This window comes from Neovison vison, chromosome 3 (assembly GCF_020171115.1).
Source record: "Neovison vison isolate M4711 chromosome 3, ASM_NN_V1, whole genome shotgun sequence".
Lineage (NCBI taxonomy): Eukaryota > Metazoa > Chordata > Mammalia > Carnivora > Mustelidae > Neogale > Neogale vison.
In genome coordinates this window covers 27,254,926-27,276,695 of record NC_058093.1, presented here as the reverse complement: position 1 = coordinate 27,276,695, position 21,770 = coordinate 27,254,926, and the positions used below count along the sequence as shown (strand labels likewise).

Sequence of the window (21,770 nt, the reverse complement as noted above, 5' to 3'; positions counted from 1 at the left end):
AAGGTATAGACTGGCCCAGCTGAGAACAGAGTCAGCCAGAGTCAGCTGCTTTGAAGGATCTCAGGCCCCTTCAGGCTCAACTCTGATAACCATGTCACTAGACCAGTCCTTTCCACACTAGTAGAAAAACAGTGTTTCCTAATGGTTTGGAACCCAGGCTCAACTTTTCCAACCCATGCCACCACATCCAGTTTCGCAGGTTGGGTACTGCATAATAAGAGTCCCGTAGATTGCACATTCATTATGACAATTTCCTGGAAGGGTGAGTAAAGTTTCTTATTCTAACAAAGTCTGTATTTCATAACAACTTGCTGACAAATAGATGTAAAGTGTCTTGAGGAAGGGTATCTTTTTCTAAATCACACAAATCTGCCCTATGGACTAGTGGTGGTAAACTAGCTCTTACGGTTTCTTTCCCTTGAATTGTAATGGAACCTAGATTCCAACCATGCACTGTGGTTTTATTTGGCCTTTTCATGGCTCAGCTGCATCTGCTTCGAGCAGTTAACATACTATCTCTCTCCTCCTATCCCATGTGATTCCGTCTTCCCTATGTAGTCCATCCCCCTCCCTCCCAGATCTGATTCTACCAACACTGTTTTTTTTAACCACAACAGATCACTTTTTCTGGTTAATCTCATTTTTCCAAAATTCAAACACAGCTCTAGGGCTGTCCATTGTACAAACATGTCAGATCCCATGATCCAAGAAGGCCTTCAACCAGAAACTGTATTTATGGAGCTGTCCCTATTCTGCCATATCTCTCTGGAATGGTTCCAGAAGACTTCTAAACATCAATTCTTAACACTATTAACTTGCATATTGCTCACATAGAAATATAAGTCACTGTGAGTCACAGTTGGCTCCAGCTTCATCAAAAGTCAGCCCTAGGGTCAATGTGGACTGTAGTTAAATTGCCACCATACCAAGCACCGCTACAAAATTAACTCTAAGTAGCTTGTGGTTTCACCCTCAAAATCGTTCTAATTCTGTTCTGTAAGAAACTTCACGTAAAACCTAGGGAAAATGCAGTGCAAAAAGATACAAAGCTCTTTCAAAAGAGTGGCTATGTCTGCACAGAAGGGCCAGGGGCTGAAGGGGAGCGGGTGCGCAGGGAAGGGGGGAGCTGTTCTCTGTAACATTATAGATCTTTTTAACAAAATTTCAAACAAGGATGGCAACATATAACACATGAAACATGTGTGGTGAGTAGAGGCTATCTGTTACACTATCTTCTGCTACTGGAATGGTTGAAATATACCATAATTAACATTGAAAATTTTTTAGAGGACCTTTTTATGCACTTTGGCTGAAGGTCATATTCTTATTATTCATCAGAGAAGCTTCAGGACATTCTTTGATGAACCCAAAGTAATCAAGCTCTGACCTGGCCCTACCTGTCTCCAAGGTACAGTGATCATGAATATAGCTGCTAGTGGGACTTGGAAGCTGCCCTCCTCCACTGGATCGGTGCTGTCATGGCAAAGGGAAGTGCCAAGGCCAGGGCGATGTACAGAGGACCCACAGGGTATTGATGTGGCCCTCCATCGGTGCCTTTGCTCCCCCCTCTCCAACCCTTGTCCCTGTTGCTAAAGACTTCCACCAGCGTCTGCTTCTTTCCCTTGGAGAAAGGAGGCGTGTTTGAAATGATGTATCTATTCTGCCACCTAGCCTTCAGCCCCATCACTACAACAGAGCTGCCTTAAACATTCTGCAGAAACCTCAAGTCTTGCTAACTTCCCTTACCTGGGGAGGGACCTGAGTGACCAGTTGCTTTATTTCTTAAAGGTGACCATACCTTCATTTTAAACTAAGATGAAGTGACAGCGTCAGTATGCCTGATGTGTGCTGGTCTCTGGGAAAGGAACTGATGTCAGTCTCATAAGATATTTAACACAGAGTAATTACTCAGCTTAGGGAATGGTTTCGGCAAGTCTGTCTAAGGCCGTGAGGAGAGTATTGCAAAGGAAAAGAATGAAGACAAGACCCTTAGCTGACATTTTTCCTTTCCAACTAGAGGAACCCGTGATACTTTATGTCGTATTAAAAGTCCAGTTTTTCCAAACTGTGTTATCGGGTGTCACCCTAGCCTTGAAAACTCACTTAAAAACTTAACAGAAAATAATCAAGCTTTATAAAATAAAAATGTTACTCGTCCTTTGAAAGTTGTCCATAGAAAAGCATAAATCTTTTACTTGGTTTCATTTCTTGCGACTTGGTTTTGATATGCAGTTAGTTTTTGAAAGGAATGGGGAGGAGTGATCTCTAGGGGATGAGACACAAGTGGATGATATTTAACTTCTTACTTCTCCAAGAAAAATGTGGTTGAAAGCATCAAAACTCAGACATGCCAGGGTGGGAAGCAGAGTTGGGAAGCTCGTGGCAGGGAAAGCACGTCATCAATAAAGGAGGGAAGGGAACCTGACCTCTGACATTTGCATTTGGCAGGAGTGAATGAGCCCCTCCTAGCTAAATTCATTGATGCAAATTTCCCCCCCCCCCCCCCCGCAAAGGTGATTGTGAACAGATCTGGGTCTAAAGAGTGGAGGGAGGACGGAAACAGAATGGAGAAAGGCCCACAGGCAGGCCCCATAATCCAACATCACATACCAGAACCTCTCTTCCACTCTCTTATGTTACGTATGGGCTCGTGCAAGCAAACCCAACTGGTCAGTCCCGTCTTTGGAAAAAAAAAAAAAATCACAGTAGACAGCCCCAGGCTACCAAAAATTCTTTCTCTTGTGTTTTCAGAAGTCTGCCCGAGGTCCCCAGAAGAGCAGCTCTGTCCTACCAGCTCTGAACCCCTCATGACTTAGGCTCATTTCTAAGCAGACACACGGAATGGTCACTTCACATTTACAGGGTTGCAGAGTACGCGCTCGCCACCGCCCCTCTGCGTGTTACCCCAAGGACCAGGCCCAGCCATTACCTCCTCCTCCTTTCCACGCTTTTCGTCTTCTCCATGAATCATCCCCCTCTTCCTTCTACCTGTCCTCACACATTTTATTTTCCAGCCACTGGAAGTCGGCTAGACAAAAAGACGTGTCACTGGAGGCCGTCTCTCTCAGAATAGAGGGTGGCTGGAACTAGCAACTCATGTTTCTCTGGAAGGAGCACCACAATTTCTCCATTCATCTTAAATGCTACCAGTGTGCTTGGAGTCAGCTTTGCCACTGAGCTGGTGCAGAAATAGGAGCAGGGGTCAGAACACACACTGCACACTGTTGGGCCACTCTTCCAGTCTGAACTTGACACAAAAGGGAAAATAACATGATCCCCATGGTTCCTGAAATATTTCAACCGAATTTTTGAATACTAATTCTCCCCCTACCTTTCCAAGCCCCCAAAGGGGAGAAGCAATGCAAACAGGTCTTGCAGTTTGGGGGGAGGGGAGGTTGTTCAGGGTCTTGTTGGCTTTTAGGTTTTTGGGTTTTTTTAATCACTACACACAACTCCTCCTCCCTCACCCAGCCAACACCTAAAACCCCTCTGGCAATACAAATAAAAGTGCAACTTTAAGCTTGAGCCCTCTTTTAAAATGTGCCTTTCAGCAAACAGATAAGCAAGCAGGAAGATCAGGATCTGGGAATGTTAACAGCATACAGTGAGACGCTCCTGAACCAAACCAGCAAGAGAAATATTTTCTTAAAAGCAGTCCTACAGACAGAATTCTTATCACAGATAAGGGTGCAGTCTAGTGGCAAACTTCATGAAATGCAGCCCCTTTTTCCAAAGGAAAGTGAGAGCACTTCTAAAGAGATGAAGGAAATGTAAAAGTGGTGAATCCCACCCCAGGTCCTCCCAAATGGGGCCCCAAGGACAAGTCATTTCTCTCTGATCGGGCTGTAGAGTCCGCAGCCCAGCCATGTGGATTTCAGAAACAAAGGAAAATCACCACCTTCCTTCCTTTAAGACTTTACCTTTCATTCTGTTTCACTCAGGAAAGCAGAGACCCAAGAGTGTTTGAAGAGGCTGCCTGAGGTTTCAAATAGAATAGTGATGTCCCTGGTCAGGATCTCTTCAGTACAAGTCCCACGGTCCTGTCAGCTCTCAGTCCTGAGATGTACCTGTGCGTGCCAGTTAGCCTTGTAACAAGGCGTGCCTCTGGTCTGTCACCCACTCCCTCCAGAGATGTGGCCCTACCCAGTAGAAATGCTCCAGTAAACCAATGTGAAGGGAAGGTATCACTCAAGCTGCCTTTCTTCCATCCCAAAAGCCCACACCAGGATACCTTAGGTCACCAGGCAAGATTTTTCAGACTTAGCATCTTCTGGGAAGCACGAGTCTCTGAAACTTACCGCTCCCTACAATGCTGTTGAATGAGTATCCCTTCCCACAAGTATACACAACACAGATACCCACAAGCTTGAGCAAGTGCGCAGATGTGTGTGCATGTACACACACACACACACACACACACACCAAAAAAAAAAAAAAAAAAAACCTCCCTGGGCCAACAATGGAGCTGAAGGAAAGTGGCCACCTCTTGATCATACGACCAAAGACAGTCACTCGCACTCCAGGGGCAGGAGAAATGCTCTTAATTAAATCCCCTTTCCTGGGCTTTTAGGGGGGAAAATCCAATTTCGCTTTTCTTTTTTTTTCCCCCTTTCTTTTTAATTCAGCTCACTACCCTCAGCTGGCCATCCTACACTAACACTCCCCTTCAAATACACACACACACACACACACACACACACACACACACACCCCTCACACAGTAACTTAGACACCAGCAGACAGCCATTTCCCAAAGCTTGGGAAGAATTTCTTGGGCACTGTATATATCCACTTGGCTAATAAGAAAATGCTTCTCCCTGCAGCCTGGGCCTTGGCTAGTTAAGGGGTGGGAGGGAGGGGGAGACCGTGTTAGTCTTCATTGTGTCCACCAGCTCCTCCAAGTCTCCCTTATACTCACAGTCCCCCCCTCCCTCGTAGGCAGCCCAGCCCAGTCCCCCAACCCCCTTTCTTACATTCCGGGGGGGGGGGGGTGGGGGAAGGGGGGCACTGTTCCGGGAGCTCAGAGGAGCCCCCGTGTGTCTAGAAGGCCTCTCCCCACCCCCACCCCGTGTGAGTTTGTACTGCAAAGCTCCTTGGCATCCTCGCCTGGGTTGGGTGTTGGGGAGCTCAAATAGCAGCTACAAACTGGCTGGAGGCCAGGGGCCGTCTATTTAAAAGCGCCTGCTCCACCGGAGCCCGTAGTCTCTTTGGAAACTTCTGCCGGGGAAAAGAGCTAGGAAAGGGGCAAATCGGTGTGGGATTTTTTTCTCTTTTCTTGCTCCTTTTAATTACCCCTCTTCCGTTTGCACCCTTCTTCGAGCTTCACGGAGAACCTGCAAATTTCGAAGAGGTGGTGGCAGAGTGGGAGCAAAGAGGTGTTAGGCTTTGGGATTTGGGCCTTTTTTTTTTTTTTTTTTTTTAATTTCTTGATTTCGACATTTTCCCCCACTCTCGCGGCCACCGCAGCCGCCTCTTACCTGTTCCCCGGCAGCCGCGCGCTGCAGGCAGCTGGTTAGAAAGGAGCAGGGTGCATTTTAGACTTTAAACAAAATTTTTGCAGACAGCCCCATTTTTCTCCCCCCCACCCCCTTCTCCACAGCCTCCGAGCTCATTATTCCGGTGGTTGCTTTGGGGTGAACAATTTTTGGCTTTTTCCTCCCTGTAATTCTGAGCGGGTCTGGCTGCGGGAGGGGGGTGTTTCTCCGGCTTCCACTCCCTCCGCGTGCACCTGGCGCGGCTCTTTTCCCCCCAACCTGTTGCAAGTCCTTTAATCCTTGCAGTTGGGACTTGCCGGCAGGCACCTCAGCCCTCCATCTCTCCCTACGTTTTGCAATTGTCTGGGGGAGGGCACCTGCTCTACCTGCCAGAAAAAAATTTTTTTTAATTTCTCCGGGCGCCCTCTTGGCCCCTCTCTCCCTATACGCTCGCTCTCGTGTCCCGCCCCAAGGTAAAGAGGAAGACTCGGAGAAGATGGTGCTCACCGCGGTCCTCCTGCTGCTGGCCTCCTGTGCGGGGCCGGCCCAGGGCCTGGGCTCCTTCGTGCACTGCGAGCCCTGTGACGAGAAAGCCCTCTCCATGTGCCCCCCCAGCCCCCTGGGCTGCGAGCTGGTCAAAGAGCCGGGCTGCGGTTGCTGCATGACTTGCGCCCTGGCGGAGGGGCAGTCGTGCGGCGTCTACACTGAGCGCTGCGCCCAGGGGCTGCGCTGCCTCCCCCGGCAGGACGAGGAGAAGCCGCTGCACGCCCTGCTGCACGGCCGTGGGGTTTGCCTCAACGAAAAGAGCTACCGCGAGCAAGCCAAGATCGGTGAGCGCGCTCAGTGTGCCAGTCAGTTACGCGGCGCACGGCCGGGGGACACAGGGGAGGCTGGCCCCGCGCGCTTGGGCCAGCAAGTGGCTTGGAGCCGGAGTGTAGCCCGGGAGGAGGGCGGGGAGGGTCCTTGCACCTCGGAATTAGAGCCTGACGGATCCAGCTACCCCGGGCTGCTTTCTTACCCGTGTCTCTCGCAGCTTTCGCTCCTTCTCCTCGCCCCTACCCCCACCCTTCCCCACCCACCTCCTCCCCCTCCTTCTGAATACTGGCTCTGAGGGCATTCGGTCTCCAGGTCCAAGCCCCTAGGTACTCAATTTCTAGTCTCAGAAGGTGCGTGTTCGTGTATCAGCTCCCTCCTCCACGCACGTACCCACCTACCCAATACGGGTTTTTTTTTCTAAACTTGAAAAAAAAAATCTCTTTGTTAAAATATTGCTTCAATTGGGAACCTGGAGAGAGAAGCGTTACCGGTCTTCTGTGGTGATTCCACCTTTGTCCCTTCCAGCCCCTGCCCCTGCCCCCTACCAGTCCGTCCTGGCGTTTCTTCCCCTCTACCCCTACACCCACTCGCGCGCGCACACACGCGCAGAAACGCTTGAAAGCTAACGCCTTTCGGGTGGGGGCTTTTATGCCCCTCCCACGTGCACACCCATCGCTCCTGACTCGGTGTGATTGTTTGTGGCATAGGGTAAAACGTCTTAAAATGCCAAATACCTTTTTTCCTTCCGGGAAGGATAAAATTACTTTAGCTCGCTCGGCGGCGTTGGGGAGGTGGGGGGAGGGGGGCCTGAGAGGAATAGGAAAGAAGGATTTCTGTTCCCCTGTTGAGTGTTGGTCCCTGAATCTAATTCCTTTTTCCCCGCCCCAGTTCAGATTTTACCTAGGAAGAAAGGTGGATATAGGGGCAAGAAGGGATATAGAACTCAGACATCGCAACTTCCCCGCCAGTGCTAATCTCACCCCTCACCCCCCACCCCCCACCACCTCAGTCTTTCAAACTGGATCGCAAGTGGGTGTGGTGTAAATGCTAGAGGGGCCCTGGAGACACAGAATGCAAAATCAACGGGGCGGAGACCGAAAAGCCGCGCTCCTGGAGCCTCCCCTCCGCCTCCAAGTAGCCCCGCCCCCGAGTGGCCCCGCCCCCAAATTCTCTGCGTCTAGAGTTGAAGGTTTAAAAAGTTAACAGAGCTACTTGTTCTGATCAGAACAGTTCTGCCCCCCCCTTCCTTAGAATGTGGCTCCTTTTGGATTTACCTGATCTTTACTTTTTTTTTTTTTAAGTCTAATGAGTTCTACACGAAAATCTGGGCTCTGTAACGTCAATCTGGTTATTAATCCTCCCCAAAAGGGCTTAAGACTTAGCTAAATAGTGTTTGCTCTGTGTAGTTTCCCACTGGAGCGAAGCCCTTTTTTCCCTCCCATCCCGTCCATTAGGGCACCCCAATATGAGTTTTCGTAACTACAAACTGCACACTATCGCGCGGGGTAAGAGTGCGTCAGCGCTTGAGAAGCGGCAGGAGAACTTTCCTGGGTTCAGCCTGGATTCCCCGCAAAGCTTGCAGGGTTTGCCTGTCGTCCAGCCGCCCCCCACTTTTCGACAGGCAGTGGTCCTCCAGACTGCAGCCTGCCAAAAAGGAGCAGAGTGCAACGCGCAGGCCCCTGAGGCCCTAGAGGCCGATTTGTGGAGTTATTTTTATTAAGAGCCACTTTTCGAAGGCGCCCTCATCTTCGGGGATGTGGATCTGGAAGAGCTTAGCACGGCGCGGTGGCGGAGGGGGGCGGGGAGGCGGGATGGGGGGGGACGGGGTTAGGGGGACGGGTGGAGAAAAGGCATGAATCGATTTCCTGACTTGGAAGCGAGCGCTACGGGTAATAATCCGGTCACATCGAAAGTATGCAAGGTATCACTCAGCCGCATTCTGGCCCCGCTTTTATTTGCCCAAGCGTGTGGTTGGTGTGATGTGGTTGGTGTGAGGGTGTGCGCGCAAGGCGCGCGCACGCGCGCGCAATTGCTTGGAAGAGCAAATTGGCGCATCATCCAACTTTCCAGTTCAACGTAACACACACACACACACGGGTTTTTTGTCCCAAGCAAGATGCCCTTCAGACTTCTCTGCCAACCATTCTTCAACCCCCACTCTCAAGGTGCCTCCCCTCCCCACGCCGGACTTTCTTGGGACTCCACGCCGCCTTTGGCAGGTGCCTGACCAACCATTGTTGCAGGATGGCAACAGGAGCTGACCCCTTCCTCCCGGAAGATAGTATGGTAGTGGGCGCTCCTGGCTCGAGCCTTTCAACTCGAAAACTGTTGAGTGGGTCCCCCAAAAGTTGGAGACGGTGCAGAGAGGGTTCATAAAGAGAAGGAAATGAACAGAGAGAGGGAGGAGAGTGTCAGCTCCCTTGACCAAAAAATCTGCTCCTCAACACCCTACTACCATGTCTCCTTACCAAAGTCATCAGTGAGAAGTTGGCTTTGCCTCTCTCTCCTGCGGTTGCCATACAGATAGAGAGGATATGCATATATATGCGCACACCTAAGTCAAAAGATAAATGCATAAAGGAAGAAAGATATGGATATAGATACATATCTTTTTTTGACCAAAAGAAACAGTGCATTTCCAGAATCCCAAACGGGGAGCTGAGGAGAGCGAGTTGGCAGGCAGCCAAAGCTGCTGGGAGGAAGAGCTGAGGGCGGGCGGGCCCAGACTGGTGTTTTGCTGGGCGCGTTGCTAAGCAACGCGAGAGCAAGTCTGCTCTGCTGGGGAATTGGGTGCTGAGAGCGCACTGGGCCCTGCATTTTAGTTTGGCCAGTTCTGGGGCAAAGATAGATATAGAAACAGAGAGCAGTGTGTGTGAAGCTGGAGGGAGGCGGGAGACGGGAGTTATTTATTGATCCAAGCTCAATAAATATGGGTGAGCTGGATCCAGCCAAGGAAGCACAGGGCTTTGCTTGGGCATTGTTTGGAGAAGGACTCTTGTAGCTTCCTGGGCAGGAGGGTGAAATACATACTTGCCCCATTCTGGGAGATCTCTCCTGAGCGCATGAGACATTAAGCTTGGGTTACAGGGAGAAATGGGTTCTGAGTTTCAGTTCTGTCGTTGAGAAATAAGAGAAAGAGAGGACAAATAGTATGATCTGGGAATGAAAAAATATTACCGAAGTAAAAATAAATTCCGTCTTTGCTTCTCTGAGATGTTTGGCGTCCATCACCCTGGCATCCTCTCCAAGCCTGGCCCAAATGCCATGTTGAAGTCAAGCCCTGGAGTTAGGTTTATTGGCCGGATTTGTGTCTCGGTTGAACACTATCATGGAAAACCAAAGGAGCCAAATTCCTTTCCCACCCGCATACCCTCCCTTTGAAATAAGCCTTTGAGAGGCTGGCTGTGTCCTGAGCCAACCAAAGTGGGAGCCGGGAAGCCGAGAGATGGTGCTTTTAACTTGACTTTTTTTGCCTCCCGCCCCCTCTTTCTGCTGTGTCAGCTCAGACTGGAAGGGCAAGGACAGTTGGCCACAGTGAGAGCTTATTTTCTTACCATATTTCTCTTTTCTTCTCCCTTCCTCTCACTAACCCCCCCCCTTCCCCTAGCTCCACGGCATTCCTTGGGGAGTTGGATTTTAAGTTGGAGCAGCTGCCAGTCAGTGCTGGGGCTTGGGTTTGATTTGAGCAGACAGGTGGGTTTGCAGCTGCAGAGGGAGGACCAGGCTGACCTAGGAGGCAGAGGTCACTTATGAGGGTTACAGCAAAGGGCATGGGAGCGGGAATCCCAACAGAAGCTCTGGGCCCCTTAATAAGGGGTGGAGGGGGCACGGGAGGTGAAGATGGCTAGCAGGAAAGGAAGGTGATTTTTATCTGTAGTTTTTACTTTGTACCTGAGCAATGCCTTTGAAACTTTGGGTTATTTAATGCATAGAACATAGAAACTTCAGAGAAGGGATGTGCACATTCCAAGCCCACTGCACCCAGAAACTGGAAGAATTCCATAAACAGACGAGGTACCAGTGAGGGACCAACAGGGAGCAGAAGTGAAGGCGGAGGGTGGAGGGAGGTTGGATGTGGTGAAAGACGAGGAGGCAATTTGGAGGGGTTTTGTCTAAGTTTTTGTTTTGCATTTTTACTATGCTGATCCAAAAGTTTCAGTCCCCAGAGAGCATCCTTAAATGGCAATCTGGATGTGTTTTCCAAAACAATGAGATTTATTGCATATTTGCAAAAATAAATAAGGAAATAAACAAAGAAGCTGGTTCTAAGCTTCTACTCCCCACTGCCCCATATCCAGAAGATCTCCCACTTGTGTTTCCGGTTCCATTTCTTTCCATGATTTCTATTATGATGCCTTTTATGTATACATATATCTAAATCCAGAGGAGCTACTGAAAACCTCAGTGAGAGACAAAGTGTCTTTTTTTACCTGGCCACTTGGCTCAGCTCAGTCCTAGTGTCTCCCCAGGAATGGTCTAGGTATTGACCCAAGAGTGTTAATGCTGGAGGGAACCCCGAGATCGTAGCACTCAAAGTGATGGTTTTACAGATGAGAACACTGAGGTGGAGGGTACAGAGTCACTTGTCAGTTGGGCTCTTGCTGGGGCCCTGCCTAACGTGCCACAAGGCCTTCAGCAAATATGGCACAATACTTGTCTTCCTATAGTAGGGGTTGTGAAGACGAACTGGGGGAGAGTTCTGTCTTTTAAGGGAAGAAGTGACGTTGCCCCAAAGTGGAGAACACAACACCCTTTCTATTTTCAACACACTCTGTTGCCTCCCTTCTCCTCCATAGTCTTGGAAGCAAGACTGGCCTAGGCCAGTTGTTTAGTGAAGGATGGGGTCAAGGTGGCTGGAAAGGGACAGTGCTGAGCCCAGACTTTGGGTCCATGGACTCAACTGCCTTTGCTGAACCACAGGGAGCTCTCTCCTGATGTGGGAAGGCAGGCAGGCCCTCACTGGCCCACCATGCAGAAGGAGAACATGACCCAGAAGCAGCCAGCTTCCCATGGCAACCAGCCCCCACCAGCACAGGCCTTTCATGGAGGCAGGCAAGCAGGAAGAGGAGACCCGAGCTCCAGGGGGTAGGAGGGGGAAGAGAAAACCACTGCCCCCAAGAGTCCCTAAGGAAGAGAGCAAGAAAATCACCGGGTTTGTGAACACAGGCAGGGATGTCGGCCATCCTTCCAAAGGAGAAGAGAGACAGGCCTCCTGATTACAGCTGGGGGCTTCAGATGGATCTGAGGAATGGCAGAAAGAATTCCTAAGAATCTGAAGGAGAAGGCATATAGGTTAAGGTCCTCTTCCCAATGGGTTAGACCTGCCAGGTGCACCCCAGTGGAGTTAAATATAAAGAGATTAGTTCCCTCATTTGTCGTCCCTCCACCTCAACCATCAGACATGGGCCTTCCCTTGCCGAAACCTGAGGCAAGGCCCAGACCAAATTTGTACTCAGAACCTGGCGACCTTCAACCTCTGCTGGTCCCCACAGATGAGTTTGGCCCTAGTTATCCTGAACCATTCGGGTTGTACCATCACAGCTGAGCTGACTGGTCTCCACGTTCTGTCACCCCACTGAAGAGGACCCTCGTCCCAGACCCTTAAGAGCAGCACTGGCCAGCTGAAGTCCAATACAAGCCACACATGTAATTTCAAATTTTCTAGTCACACATTTTTTTAAAAAGGCAAAAAGAAACAGGTGAAATTCATTTTAACCATACTATTTTAATTCCATGTTTCCAAGATATTATCATATCTACATACACTCAAGCAGTTACAATGAGATATTTTACATTCTTTCTTCCATATGCAGTCTTTGAAATCTGAGGTGTCGTTTGCATTTACAGTACGTCTGAATTTGGACACGAACTTTGCATTAAAAATACTGTATATTTAAGTTTCATACAATTTACAGTTGAGGAACTGGATTCATACACCTGAGTCCTTCCAGACACACTCAGAAAGTTTCCAATAACCACACTGAGTATTAGTTTTTAAATTTAAATTAATTTCAATGAAATAATTTTTCTTTGAGTAGGGGTCAGAGGGAGAAGGAGAGAGAATCTTAAGCAGGATCCACATCATGTGGGAGCCTGACTCGGGACTCCATCCCAGGACCCTGACATCATGACCTGAACCAAAATCAAGAGTTGGACTGACCAGCAAACTGACCCACCCAGGCTCCCCTAAATGAAATAAATCTTTAAATTCAACCCCACTAGCCACATTTCAAGCTTGAATGGCCCCATGTGGCTAATAGCCTACCCAACTGGAAAGTATAGATGCCACCAGCAAGTGCCCCTGCCCCCAACCTGAGAAGGGAAGTAACGTCTCCGTTCTCCCCTCCTGCTCCAAAGAGTCCAAAAGGAAGAGTCTGAATCTGGATTGCCAGATACCACAGGACTCTTGTTTGACACTCTTTTCTTAGGGGGACTGGGGAAGGTTCTGGCTGCCTGCTCCCTGCCACCCCCTTCCGGTCATCCAGGACCATTCTTGGGGAAGGTGCCTGCCTAATTGTAATGTTCTGAATGGACTGCAGTGAGTCATGAGTGGAAGTGTAGCCAGGTCAGAGAAATGGCCAAGTGCTTCCTCTCCCTCTCCTCTGAATGGCTGCTTTACACCTAGCCCCTCCATTCCCTTCTGATGAGATAGGAACGTTTCCGCTGAACGTGCTCTACCTTCCCCAGTTCTAGAGAAACCCAGCCAGAGATACTCATCTAGGACGTTGTACTTAAATGTGTATTTCTCATGTGTGTAAATGTACCACCACCTATCTCCCAGAGATCAAGAAATCGTGTACTGGAGTCCCCGCCCTCCACCCTCCTTTGGCCATAGGGGAGAAAGTTCTGTACCTCTGTTCCCAAGACAGTGAGACAACCTTTCATCCTGGGGGAGAGTCACCAACTTGACAGTAGCTATCTATGCCATCCAGGGCAGCTGGTCACCTCTTCTCTCTGCATCTTTTGGAAGGAAACCTGGTGCCTTGATGCACCATGAAGGAATGCCTTTAGGCAGGGGATGCTTCGGAGGGAGTTCTCCCCCTGAGGACTGGTTGCTCTCGCCTGGGGCTGTCTGTCTGTCACACTTTCTGGCAGTCCGACTCTTCTGACTGTTCACCCACCAGGCTCTCTGGTGTCTCTATTTCTCTGTTTAGGATAGAGATGCTACATACCCACATTGGCCAACTTCATATTGGTCTAGAGCATGTAAGTCCCTTAGTTCTCCTGGACTGAAACGGAGTGAGGGCTGGAAAGGATCTCAGCAGGGTAAGCCCGTGGTCCTCCTTGTCTAGTCACTGAGGCTCTGAACCTGCTCCCCGTCTCTGCCATTCACCCCAAGTCAGATTGCTCCTCCAGTGTCTTTTTGCAACTGTTCCTTAGGATCACGGTTGTTTGGGTTTGTTTTCCTCTTGAAAAGACAGCGCTCCTTTCCTTCTCAGCCCGTAATCCATGTTAAAAAGAGCCCAGAACATGCACGTCTGTTACTGACCGCAGAGGAAAAGAAAACAGTGTCTTCCAAGAGAGATCGGGGCAAGGCAGACACTGACCAGGGATGGAACCGCTAGGAGGAGGTACACTGTATTTCCCCTGGAAGGCTCAGCAGCCCCTCCCTATGCCTGCACTCTTTATGCAAAGGCACACACGGTGTCATTGATTCATTTGGCATACACAGCTGGGAAACGATCAGACTTCAGGAGACTGAAACACACCTCACAGTTTTTTAAACAGTGAGCGGCTGATCCATCATTCCCCCGTAAGCTTCATGTCCTAGCAGAAAGCTGGAGGATGGAGGTTGGCGGGGAAACAGGGCAAAGTGGGGAGGGGGTGCAAAGCATCTAGCCACAGCCTGGCAGTGCCCTCTGACCAGCTGTCCGATGGGACTCTCTGCAGGGAGGAAAATGCCCTCTATCTGCTCTGCCAGTGCAGCAGCCACTCTCCACTGTGGTCATGGGTCCTTGAAAAGTGGATAGAGCAACTGGGGAGCTAAATTTGTAATTTGATTTAATATTTATTCATTTAAGTGGCCACATGTGGCTAGTGAGCACTGTCATGGATAGCACAACCTTAGATCAAAGAAGCCCTGGAAACCCAGGGGAGCCCCCGCTTGTTCCCATCCCCCGAGACATGTTCCTCTGCTTCTTGGCTCCCTCTGCAGCAGCTACAAGCTTACAGGCCAGAGCATGAGCGAAGTGACCTCTCGAGGCATCCACGGAACTGTGGCGCGCCCGAGTTTATGTTACAGGCGCGCTTCTAGACCCACTTCTCTTTACCACTCCAGGAAATCTGTGCATTTCCCCATTTAAAGATTATGTACTGAATACCGTACAATGGAGAGAAAAAGATAGATGACAAAGCTCCACCCTTAAGAAGTTTACTGTTTAAATTCCACCGAAGGAGTCAGAATGAAAGCCGGAGGAAACCCAGCTCCCCTTTTCATTCCTTGTAGAGAGATTCTGGGCAAACGCATCTTGTCTCCTGGCTAGAAAAAGAGACTTTCCTCTCCCCAGGTCCAGGTGGCCTGGCAAAGCCCTACATTCCTCCTGAGCTGTGAATTCTGAGTACGCCTTGGTTTCTTCAATTTCCCTAAGCAACATTGCAGTATCTGGGCCACCCCGAGTTCTCTGGAGTTCAATGATGAGGTTAAGATAGAGTGGGAAACTACCACGAGCCCTGGACCAGGCGTTCATGGTGCTAGGGAATGACTAGGAGTCCCAGGATGGAGGGTTAGACAGCAGGGGGCAGCAAGGTCCCCAACATCGCTCCAGTCCATTGCCGGACTGGAGAGCAGGATGCTATCAGAAGGCTTCTTAAGAGCATGTGCCTGCGTCTGCTGGCGTGCCAGCCGGCCCCCGCGAGAGAGCTTGAGTGGGAAACAGGCATGGTATGCTCTGTTGTGAGTGGCGCTGCCCACCCTAGGAGGTCTCCGGGTCCATAGCAGCAGGGCCTACAGCCAGACACCCTCTGTGTTTGCTAGGACAAGGAGATGGCTTGGTCCTCAAGCAGGTGTTTAAGTTGCCAGAGGAAGGGCTGTGTACCTGTGTGTGCCTCCGTGGAGTCTGGCACAGCAGCGTGACCTGGGAGTGCCTTATGAATGAAGGAGGGGCTGAGCTGGCCACCCCGACATGGCAGGGGCAGTGGCCGTCAGAGAGCTGGCTGGAAGGCAGACCAGACTCAGAACCCACCTGAAAGGCAACCATCAGGACAATGTGGTAGCCCTCACTTCCGTGGTCTTCGGATGAGATCACGAAATTCACAGGCCATGCCTCTGCTACCCATGGAGGAGGGAACAATGCTGAGCATTCCACATTTTCCATCTGCTGCAGAATCCTTTCAAAATGACATCTAGAGATGGGAAGGGGGAGACCCCAAACAGGTCTCTCTTCTACCCCAGGTTACTTTTCAGCTACAGATTAGAGAAGGAGCATGGGGCTAGGCACAGGTCTGCCTTGTCCCCCCCCTTGAGCCTCCAGCTCTCATACCTGCCCTCACCCTCCTTGTATGTGGGTTTTTTCCAGTCCTCACCCGTCCATCCCCCTGACTCCTGAAATGCGTGCTGCAGATACACAGAAGGAGAGGACTGGGGTAGCTGTCAGAGAAGTCGGGGAGGGCAGCACCTAAGTCCCAGATCTGAAAATTGCTTGCAGTCCCCAGAAACCAGCGCTGGGGACATGTTGCGTGGCCATCAGTCTACTCCGCCATCTACTGGCCATGAGAGGTATTGGCCTGCTTGTGGAACAGCCTCCAGAGCCTCGTGCACTTAAAACTTTCCTTGCTGTTCAAGGGCAAGGCAACTTCACCAGGAAGTCCTCCCTTTCATCCACCTAAATCCCCTCTGCAACCTTGGTCCATTTTCTCTCGATGAAAGATCACAGGAGCTGCCTGTCTACATGTGCCTGCTTGTCTTATCTAAAACGTAAACCCTGCCCAAACTGAAAACCCATTTATGACTTGGCCAGGAAGCTGCTGAGTAGGGCTCGCAGGCTCTGGCATTCCAGCGCTGGTCTTACTTTCCAGCCTTTTAATCTCTGTAGCTCTGCATGGGGTTTTACTACATTTCTGTGGTCTCTGCAGCCTGCAGGGGACCACAAAACCCTGATGAGTATCTTTGCTACTCCACTGTCCTGCTCTCTGTGTAACAGGTCCCGTCCCATGGGGTCACGTGGCACCAAAACTGGGAGGCACATGAAAACTTTAAGCCTGACCTTCAGAAGCGGCCAAAAAGCCTGTGAACTGAGGAGGGCATGCCCTCAGTAACCCTACCTCTGTGACCCACAATCAAGGAAAGTTGCTTTGCTCCAAACATCCCTCCTTTAGCTCACCCTAGAAGGCTCTCCTCTGCCTGCCAGGCACATCGCCGTGCTGTGAACAATCACAGCAGGTTTGTAGAGTCGTAACACAGAGTCAAGCCAAGGTGGGAAGAGGGACAGAAAGACCAAAAGTGGGGGATGGGGACCTGGCACTGAATTTTGCTCAGAGAAAGCCCGCCCATTGCTTTGCCGTTTGCTCTCTCCCCATCATCTCCCTCTCCGGTGACTATTTCCCTTCCTCCTCTGTGGAGAAAGATCCAAATCAGCTAACCACCCAAAACACTGCAGACCTCTGGAGGCTTCTTCAGGGCAGGGAACGCCTCTGCCAGGGCCTTAAAGACCGGATACCTATTCAATTAAGTTTGACAAATCCCAAGCCAAGAGACAAACAGGTGCTCAGGGGTTTCCTGCCACCTGCCGTCCGGACCTGGTTAGGCCAGGTCCCCACACATCTTCCTTAACCCACACCTGGCACTTCCCCTGGAGAGAGGGTTCCTGCCCCTGGGGGCACAAAACAGTGTCTTCTCACCAAGATTCTCCTTCCCTGTGCATCTCTTCTCCCTACCTCCTTGGATCCCTCTCCTTCTATTCTCCACTCCAGGGCCTTGTCACCGTGGTTCCTGGAGAGCCCGGTGACAGTGAGGCGGGTGGCGGAGACGATTTTCCTTCATCTCATCCGAGTTATTCGGGGTCACTCCAGGGCCCTATTCTTCTCTTTCTAAAATGTGAAAACAAGAGAGGCAGTGAAGATAGGCCGCCACACCCCTGCCTGGCCCACTTACACCCAGTCTCACTGTGGGCATCCTGGCCACATCCTGCCCACCTGGAAAGAGCAGTGGAGCCCTCCTCACTCTGGGTCTGCCCAGGTCGGCGGGGTCAAGGAGCCGAGAAGAGAAAGGGAGCCCCAGAGGAGGGTGCCCGCGAGATAGGAACAAACTGGAAGTCTGTGGATGGAGAAAAGGCCAGCGGCTGGAATGATCAGATCAACAAATAAATGAACAAAGTCCTACTTCTTTAAAGGTCATAAGTCAGCTAAGTATAGACTGTCACCAAGTCTGTCCTATATATAACTGCTCTAGTCCCAGCCAGCTGTCCGCCTCTCTTGGCCTGGAGCTGAATTATGTTCAGCCTCCCAGGGCCCAGAACACAGACCCAGCCCTGAGCCAGAGCAGGGCCTTGGGGTTCCAGATCCCCCACCCACCCGCATTGCACCCCTGCAGGCCCCCCATGTCCGGCTCTCTCAGGTCCCCTCCTCGCCGTGATGCTCCCCACCACCCTGCTAGTCTGGACCCCAAGGATCCTCCTGCTCCTGGTTTCCCAAAATCTGAGTTCCAACAGTCCTGGAAGCATGAAGACCCCACTTGGGGATAGACTTCACCTCCTGTCCATGCTGGGCTGTCACCTCTCTTCCTCCATCAGCCTGCATCTCCACCTGGTGCCTTTCTGGGCCACCCCAGCCACTGCCCAGCTACCTAGCCAGCCCCTCGGTGAGCAAGACCCTCACCAGTGCCTGAGCGCCCCCAGGGGCTCCTTCCCTCCCACGAGCCCCTTCCTGCCCCCAGCATGTCCTCTTTCTCCTGTCCGACCTGCCCTCGTTGATCAGCCTGGTCTTTTCAACCCTGCCAAGCCTTCCTAGATTTGCTCCACTGGACTCCAATCATGCGACCAACATCCCAGCTCTTGGACGAGTGCTGACTCTTTCATCCTCCTTCTGCTTTCCCCCAGTCAGGGAAGCTCCTAGAGGACAGACACCCTCCGAGCCTCAGGCTCTGCGCTTATGGCTCTGCCCCAGAGACTGACCCTCTGCCTCCTTCCCCTGCAGAGAGAGACTCCCGTGAGCACGAGGAACCGACCACCTCCGAGATGGCAGAGGAGACCTACTCGCCCAAGATCTTCCGGCCCAAGCATACCCGCATCTCCGAGCTGAAGGCTGAGGCCGTGAAGAAGGACCGCAGAAAGAAGCTGACCCAGTCCAAGTTTGTGGGGGGTGCTGAGAACACTGCGCATCCCCGGGTCATCTCTGCCCCTGAGATGAGACAAGAATCTGAGCAGGTGAGTCTCACGGACTCTGCAGGCTTTGCCCACTTCCTACACCCAGGGAGCGTGACAGGTACAAAGAGGAGAAATCTTTGGGAGCAACTAGTTGGAACAAAATTCTCCATATATCCTCTGGCCCCCAGTGCCCTGGGCCATGCATTCTGCACAGAGAGATGCTTTCCTCAGCTCCTGCCATATCTCTCACCCCCACCGTCTTCACACAGGGCCCCTGCCGTAGACACATGGAAGCTTCCCTGCAGGAGCTCAAAGCCAGCCCCCGCATGGTGCCTCGCGCTGTGTACCTGCCCAACTGTGACCGCAAAGGATTCTACAAGAGAAAGCAGGTATGCCCTGTCCCATGCACCCAAGTTCAGAGGGCTCCTGAAAGCAGCATTTGCCAGAAAACCTTTTCCTCTCAATGCTTACAGTTTCTGTCATTAACAATAGTGTTTCCGGAACCCCCAATATCCACGCGAGTACCCCCACTCAGAACTTTCCCCACTCCCTCCTATACTGTAGTCTGCTTCTGTTTTAGTGATCCCCCTCACTAACGTGAATTCCTTAAAAAGGAAACCTTATATCACTGTGTCATTCACATGCTATGTATACTGTTTTCTGATGAGCACACACATAAACACATACACAGAGATAAGGACTGCAAAACAAATGTTCAGAGGCAGCTAATCATTTACGTCCCATTCACAGCCAGGCTCCCCTTTAGGCAGCACTGCTGTTGGTTAAACCAGTAATACTTAGTATAGTATTAGTATTAGTATTAGTATTAGTATTAGTATTAGTACACTTAGTGTTAGTATAGTATCAGTAATGCTAATATCTTAGGCCAGTGGTTCTCCCTGTTCCTGGAGCATCAGAATCACCTGGAAAGCTTATCAAAACACTGGTTGCTGAGTCCCACCCTAGAGTTTCAGGGATGGGCTCTGACACTTCTGCGTTTCTAACAATTTCCCTCCCAGGTGGCCCTGATGCTCCCTATGGGTTCCCTTCATCTAAGTTGGGGGCCAAGAGCCAGATGCCCTTGAGCCAATTGTTGGCCTTCCCCCTTCTGAGCTTCGTCCTCCTTACCTAGTTATTTAATGTCTCTGCCTCCAGTCTCTCATGCAAAATGATAATTGTACCTGCGGTCCTTGGGCAATTTTGACAGATTAGGGATTAATCTTTATAAAGCACTTACAGGCTATACTCTGCAGGAAGTGTTAAGTAGTGTCTGGTATTGTAGAAATGATGCACCATCACCATCATCATCATCAGATCACGTAGCCCTATGGAGAATCCCAAGTTGGAGACCCTGGATGGGGACAGAAAGATTGTAAGAGCTAGCCACTGGCAGACTGTCTAAGTGAGCATTCCCCCTGGGGCCATCCCCCGTGCGGGGCGCATACCAGAACCCTGAGGGTTGGGACGGGGAAGACAAGGAGCAGGGCCAGAACAAGGGCCAAGCAGGAGCAGAGCCCCCGACCCCGGGGAAGGGGCAGCGGGGAACCACCATCCTCACTGCCTGTTGCTCTCCCCACCCCAGTGCAAGCCTTCCCGTGGCCGCAAACGTGGCATCTGCTGGTGCGTGGACAAGTACGGAATGAAGCTGCCAGGCATGGAGTATGTCGATGGGGACTTTCAGTGCCACACCTTCGACAGCAGCAACGTTGAGTGACGCGTCCCCTCCCCGTCCTTCCCTCACCCCTCCCACCCCCAGCCCCGACTCCAGCCAGCACCTCCCTCCACCCCAGGACGCCACTCATTTCATCTCATTTAAGGGGAAAAAAAAATACATATATCTATCTATTTGAGGAAACTGAGGACCTCGGAATCTCTAGCAAGGTCTCAACTTTCAAACCGGCAACAACCGAGAAGCAAACAGCTAAGGAGACCCCCCCCCGCCCCGCCCCCAAAAATAGTTTTCTTTTTGAGGCAAGTTGAATGGACAGGGAGGGGAAGGGAGGAGGAACACGAGAGAGAAGGGAAGAAAGTGAACGTGTAGAGGAGAGGGGGAGACAAACTGAGTTTCGAAGAAGGAAAGAAGAATGTGGATAGGAAGGAAAGATCCCCGGGACCATGGCTGGACCCACCTGTTGTGTCCAGCCCTGGCCTGAGTTGGGAGACGTTTGGGCACTGGAAGGTACGGCCCCAGGTGTGGCATTCAGTGGCACCCTTGGGCGTTTTCCCGTCTGGATTAGTCACAGGGGAGAAAGGAAACCACCTGTCTCCACCTCCAGCCAGCAAGTTGCATGGCTTGACCCTGCCCCCGCTCCCCTCTCCCCCAGCAGAGGGTTCTCCCTCCCCCAAACTTATGAAAACTAAAATGCATTCCATTCCTCTCAAAACAAAGCAAATGACTAACCGAGTGCTGTTAGATAGATAGGTTTTCCAGAACAGAATCACAAAGATGACGTCTGTGTGCGTACTCCAGTCCCGGTGCGGACTTTGGGAAAGCAGTACGCGCCCCGAATGGAGAGACTGCTCTTCCAAGGGGACTAGACCATGCCGACACGGGTGCTTTCAGCCCCTCGTGGCACTCCATTCACTACCAGCATGGCCTCTCTGGGGGAGGATAGGCTGAAATCAAGGTGGCCTCGTACAGACTTCTCTACGAGGCTCCATATAGTCATATGTAAGGCATATACGTCTATGTTCTTTCTTTTTTGCTTTCTTCTTTCCTTTCCTTGAAAGGTTTGCATAACTCTTCAAAGTAGTTCCTCGGGGGACTCTGAGGAGCTTCCTCATTCTGGGAAAACCAAGAAAACCCATATTCTTCTAACACACCCCATAACTGCCGTTTTTGCCAGCCTCCCAGCAGCGGCAGACGCAAGCCCTCGGCGGGCCACGGTGTTGGACGCCTTCACGATCTCCCGGGTGCAGGTGCATCCATGGGAGGCACCCAGCCAGGTAGATGAGGGCTGTCCGTGGGGCGCCCCCGCAGCCCCAGCCCCTCTCGAGTTAGCCTTTAGACCCTCCAGAAGTCGCCGGCTCTGGGCCCTGCACCAAAGGAACACATCAGGTCCAAGTTTGACCCACGGGTCCTGCCCAGCCTTTTCCTTTCAAAGGGGCAGAACCTGCATTTTGAAGCCGGCAGAGCAGGAGAGAGACTGAAATGAGAAATGGCAGCAGGCGGGTTGGAAGT

At 51.1% G+C, this 21,770-nt stretch overlaps 1 protein-coding gene across 1 annotated transcript; it reads left to right on the top strand.

Moving 5' to 3' along the window:
- Positions 1-5,182: 5,182 nt before the first annotated feature.
- Positions 5,183-20,440, top strand: IGFBP5 (insulin like growth factor binding protein 5). The gene is made up of 4 exons (XM_044241574.1): positions 5,183-6,304; positions 18,420-18,649; positions 18,859-18,978; positions 20,172-20,440. Exons 1-4 carry the CDS (start codon positions 5,971-5,973, stop codon positions 20,301-20,303), a joined length of 816 nt encoding a protein of 271 aa, XP_044097509.1. The 5' UTR covers positions 5,183-5,970; the 3' UTR covers positions 20,304-20,440.
- Positions 20,441-21,770: the final 1,330 nt, after the last annotated feature.

Bases quoted from the DNA above. Each gene is read 5' to 3' on its own strand.
- IGFBP5 (XM_044241574.1), top strand. From the start codon at position 5,971: ATGGTGCTCACCGCGGTCCTCCTGCTGCTGGCCTCCTGTGCGGGGCCG. The intron at 6,305-18,419 runs GTGAGCGCGCTC...CTTCCCCTGCAG, and splicing joins CCGCGAGCAAGCCAAGATCG to AGAGAGACTCCCGTGAGCAC. The intron at 18,979-20,171 runs GTATGCCCTGTC...TCCCCACCCCAG, and splicing joins GATTCTACAAGAGAAAGCAG to TGCAAGCCTTCCCGTGGCCG.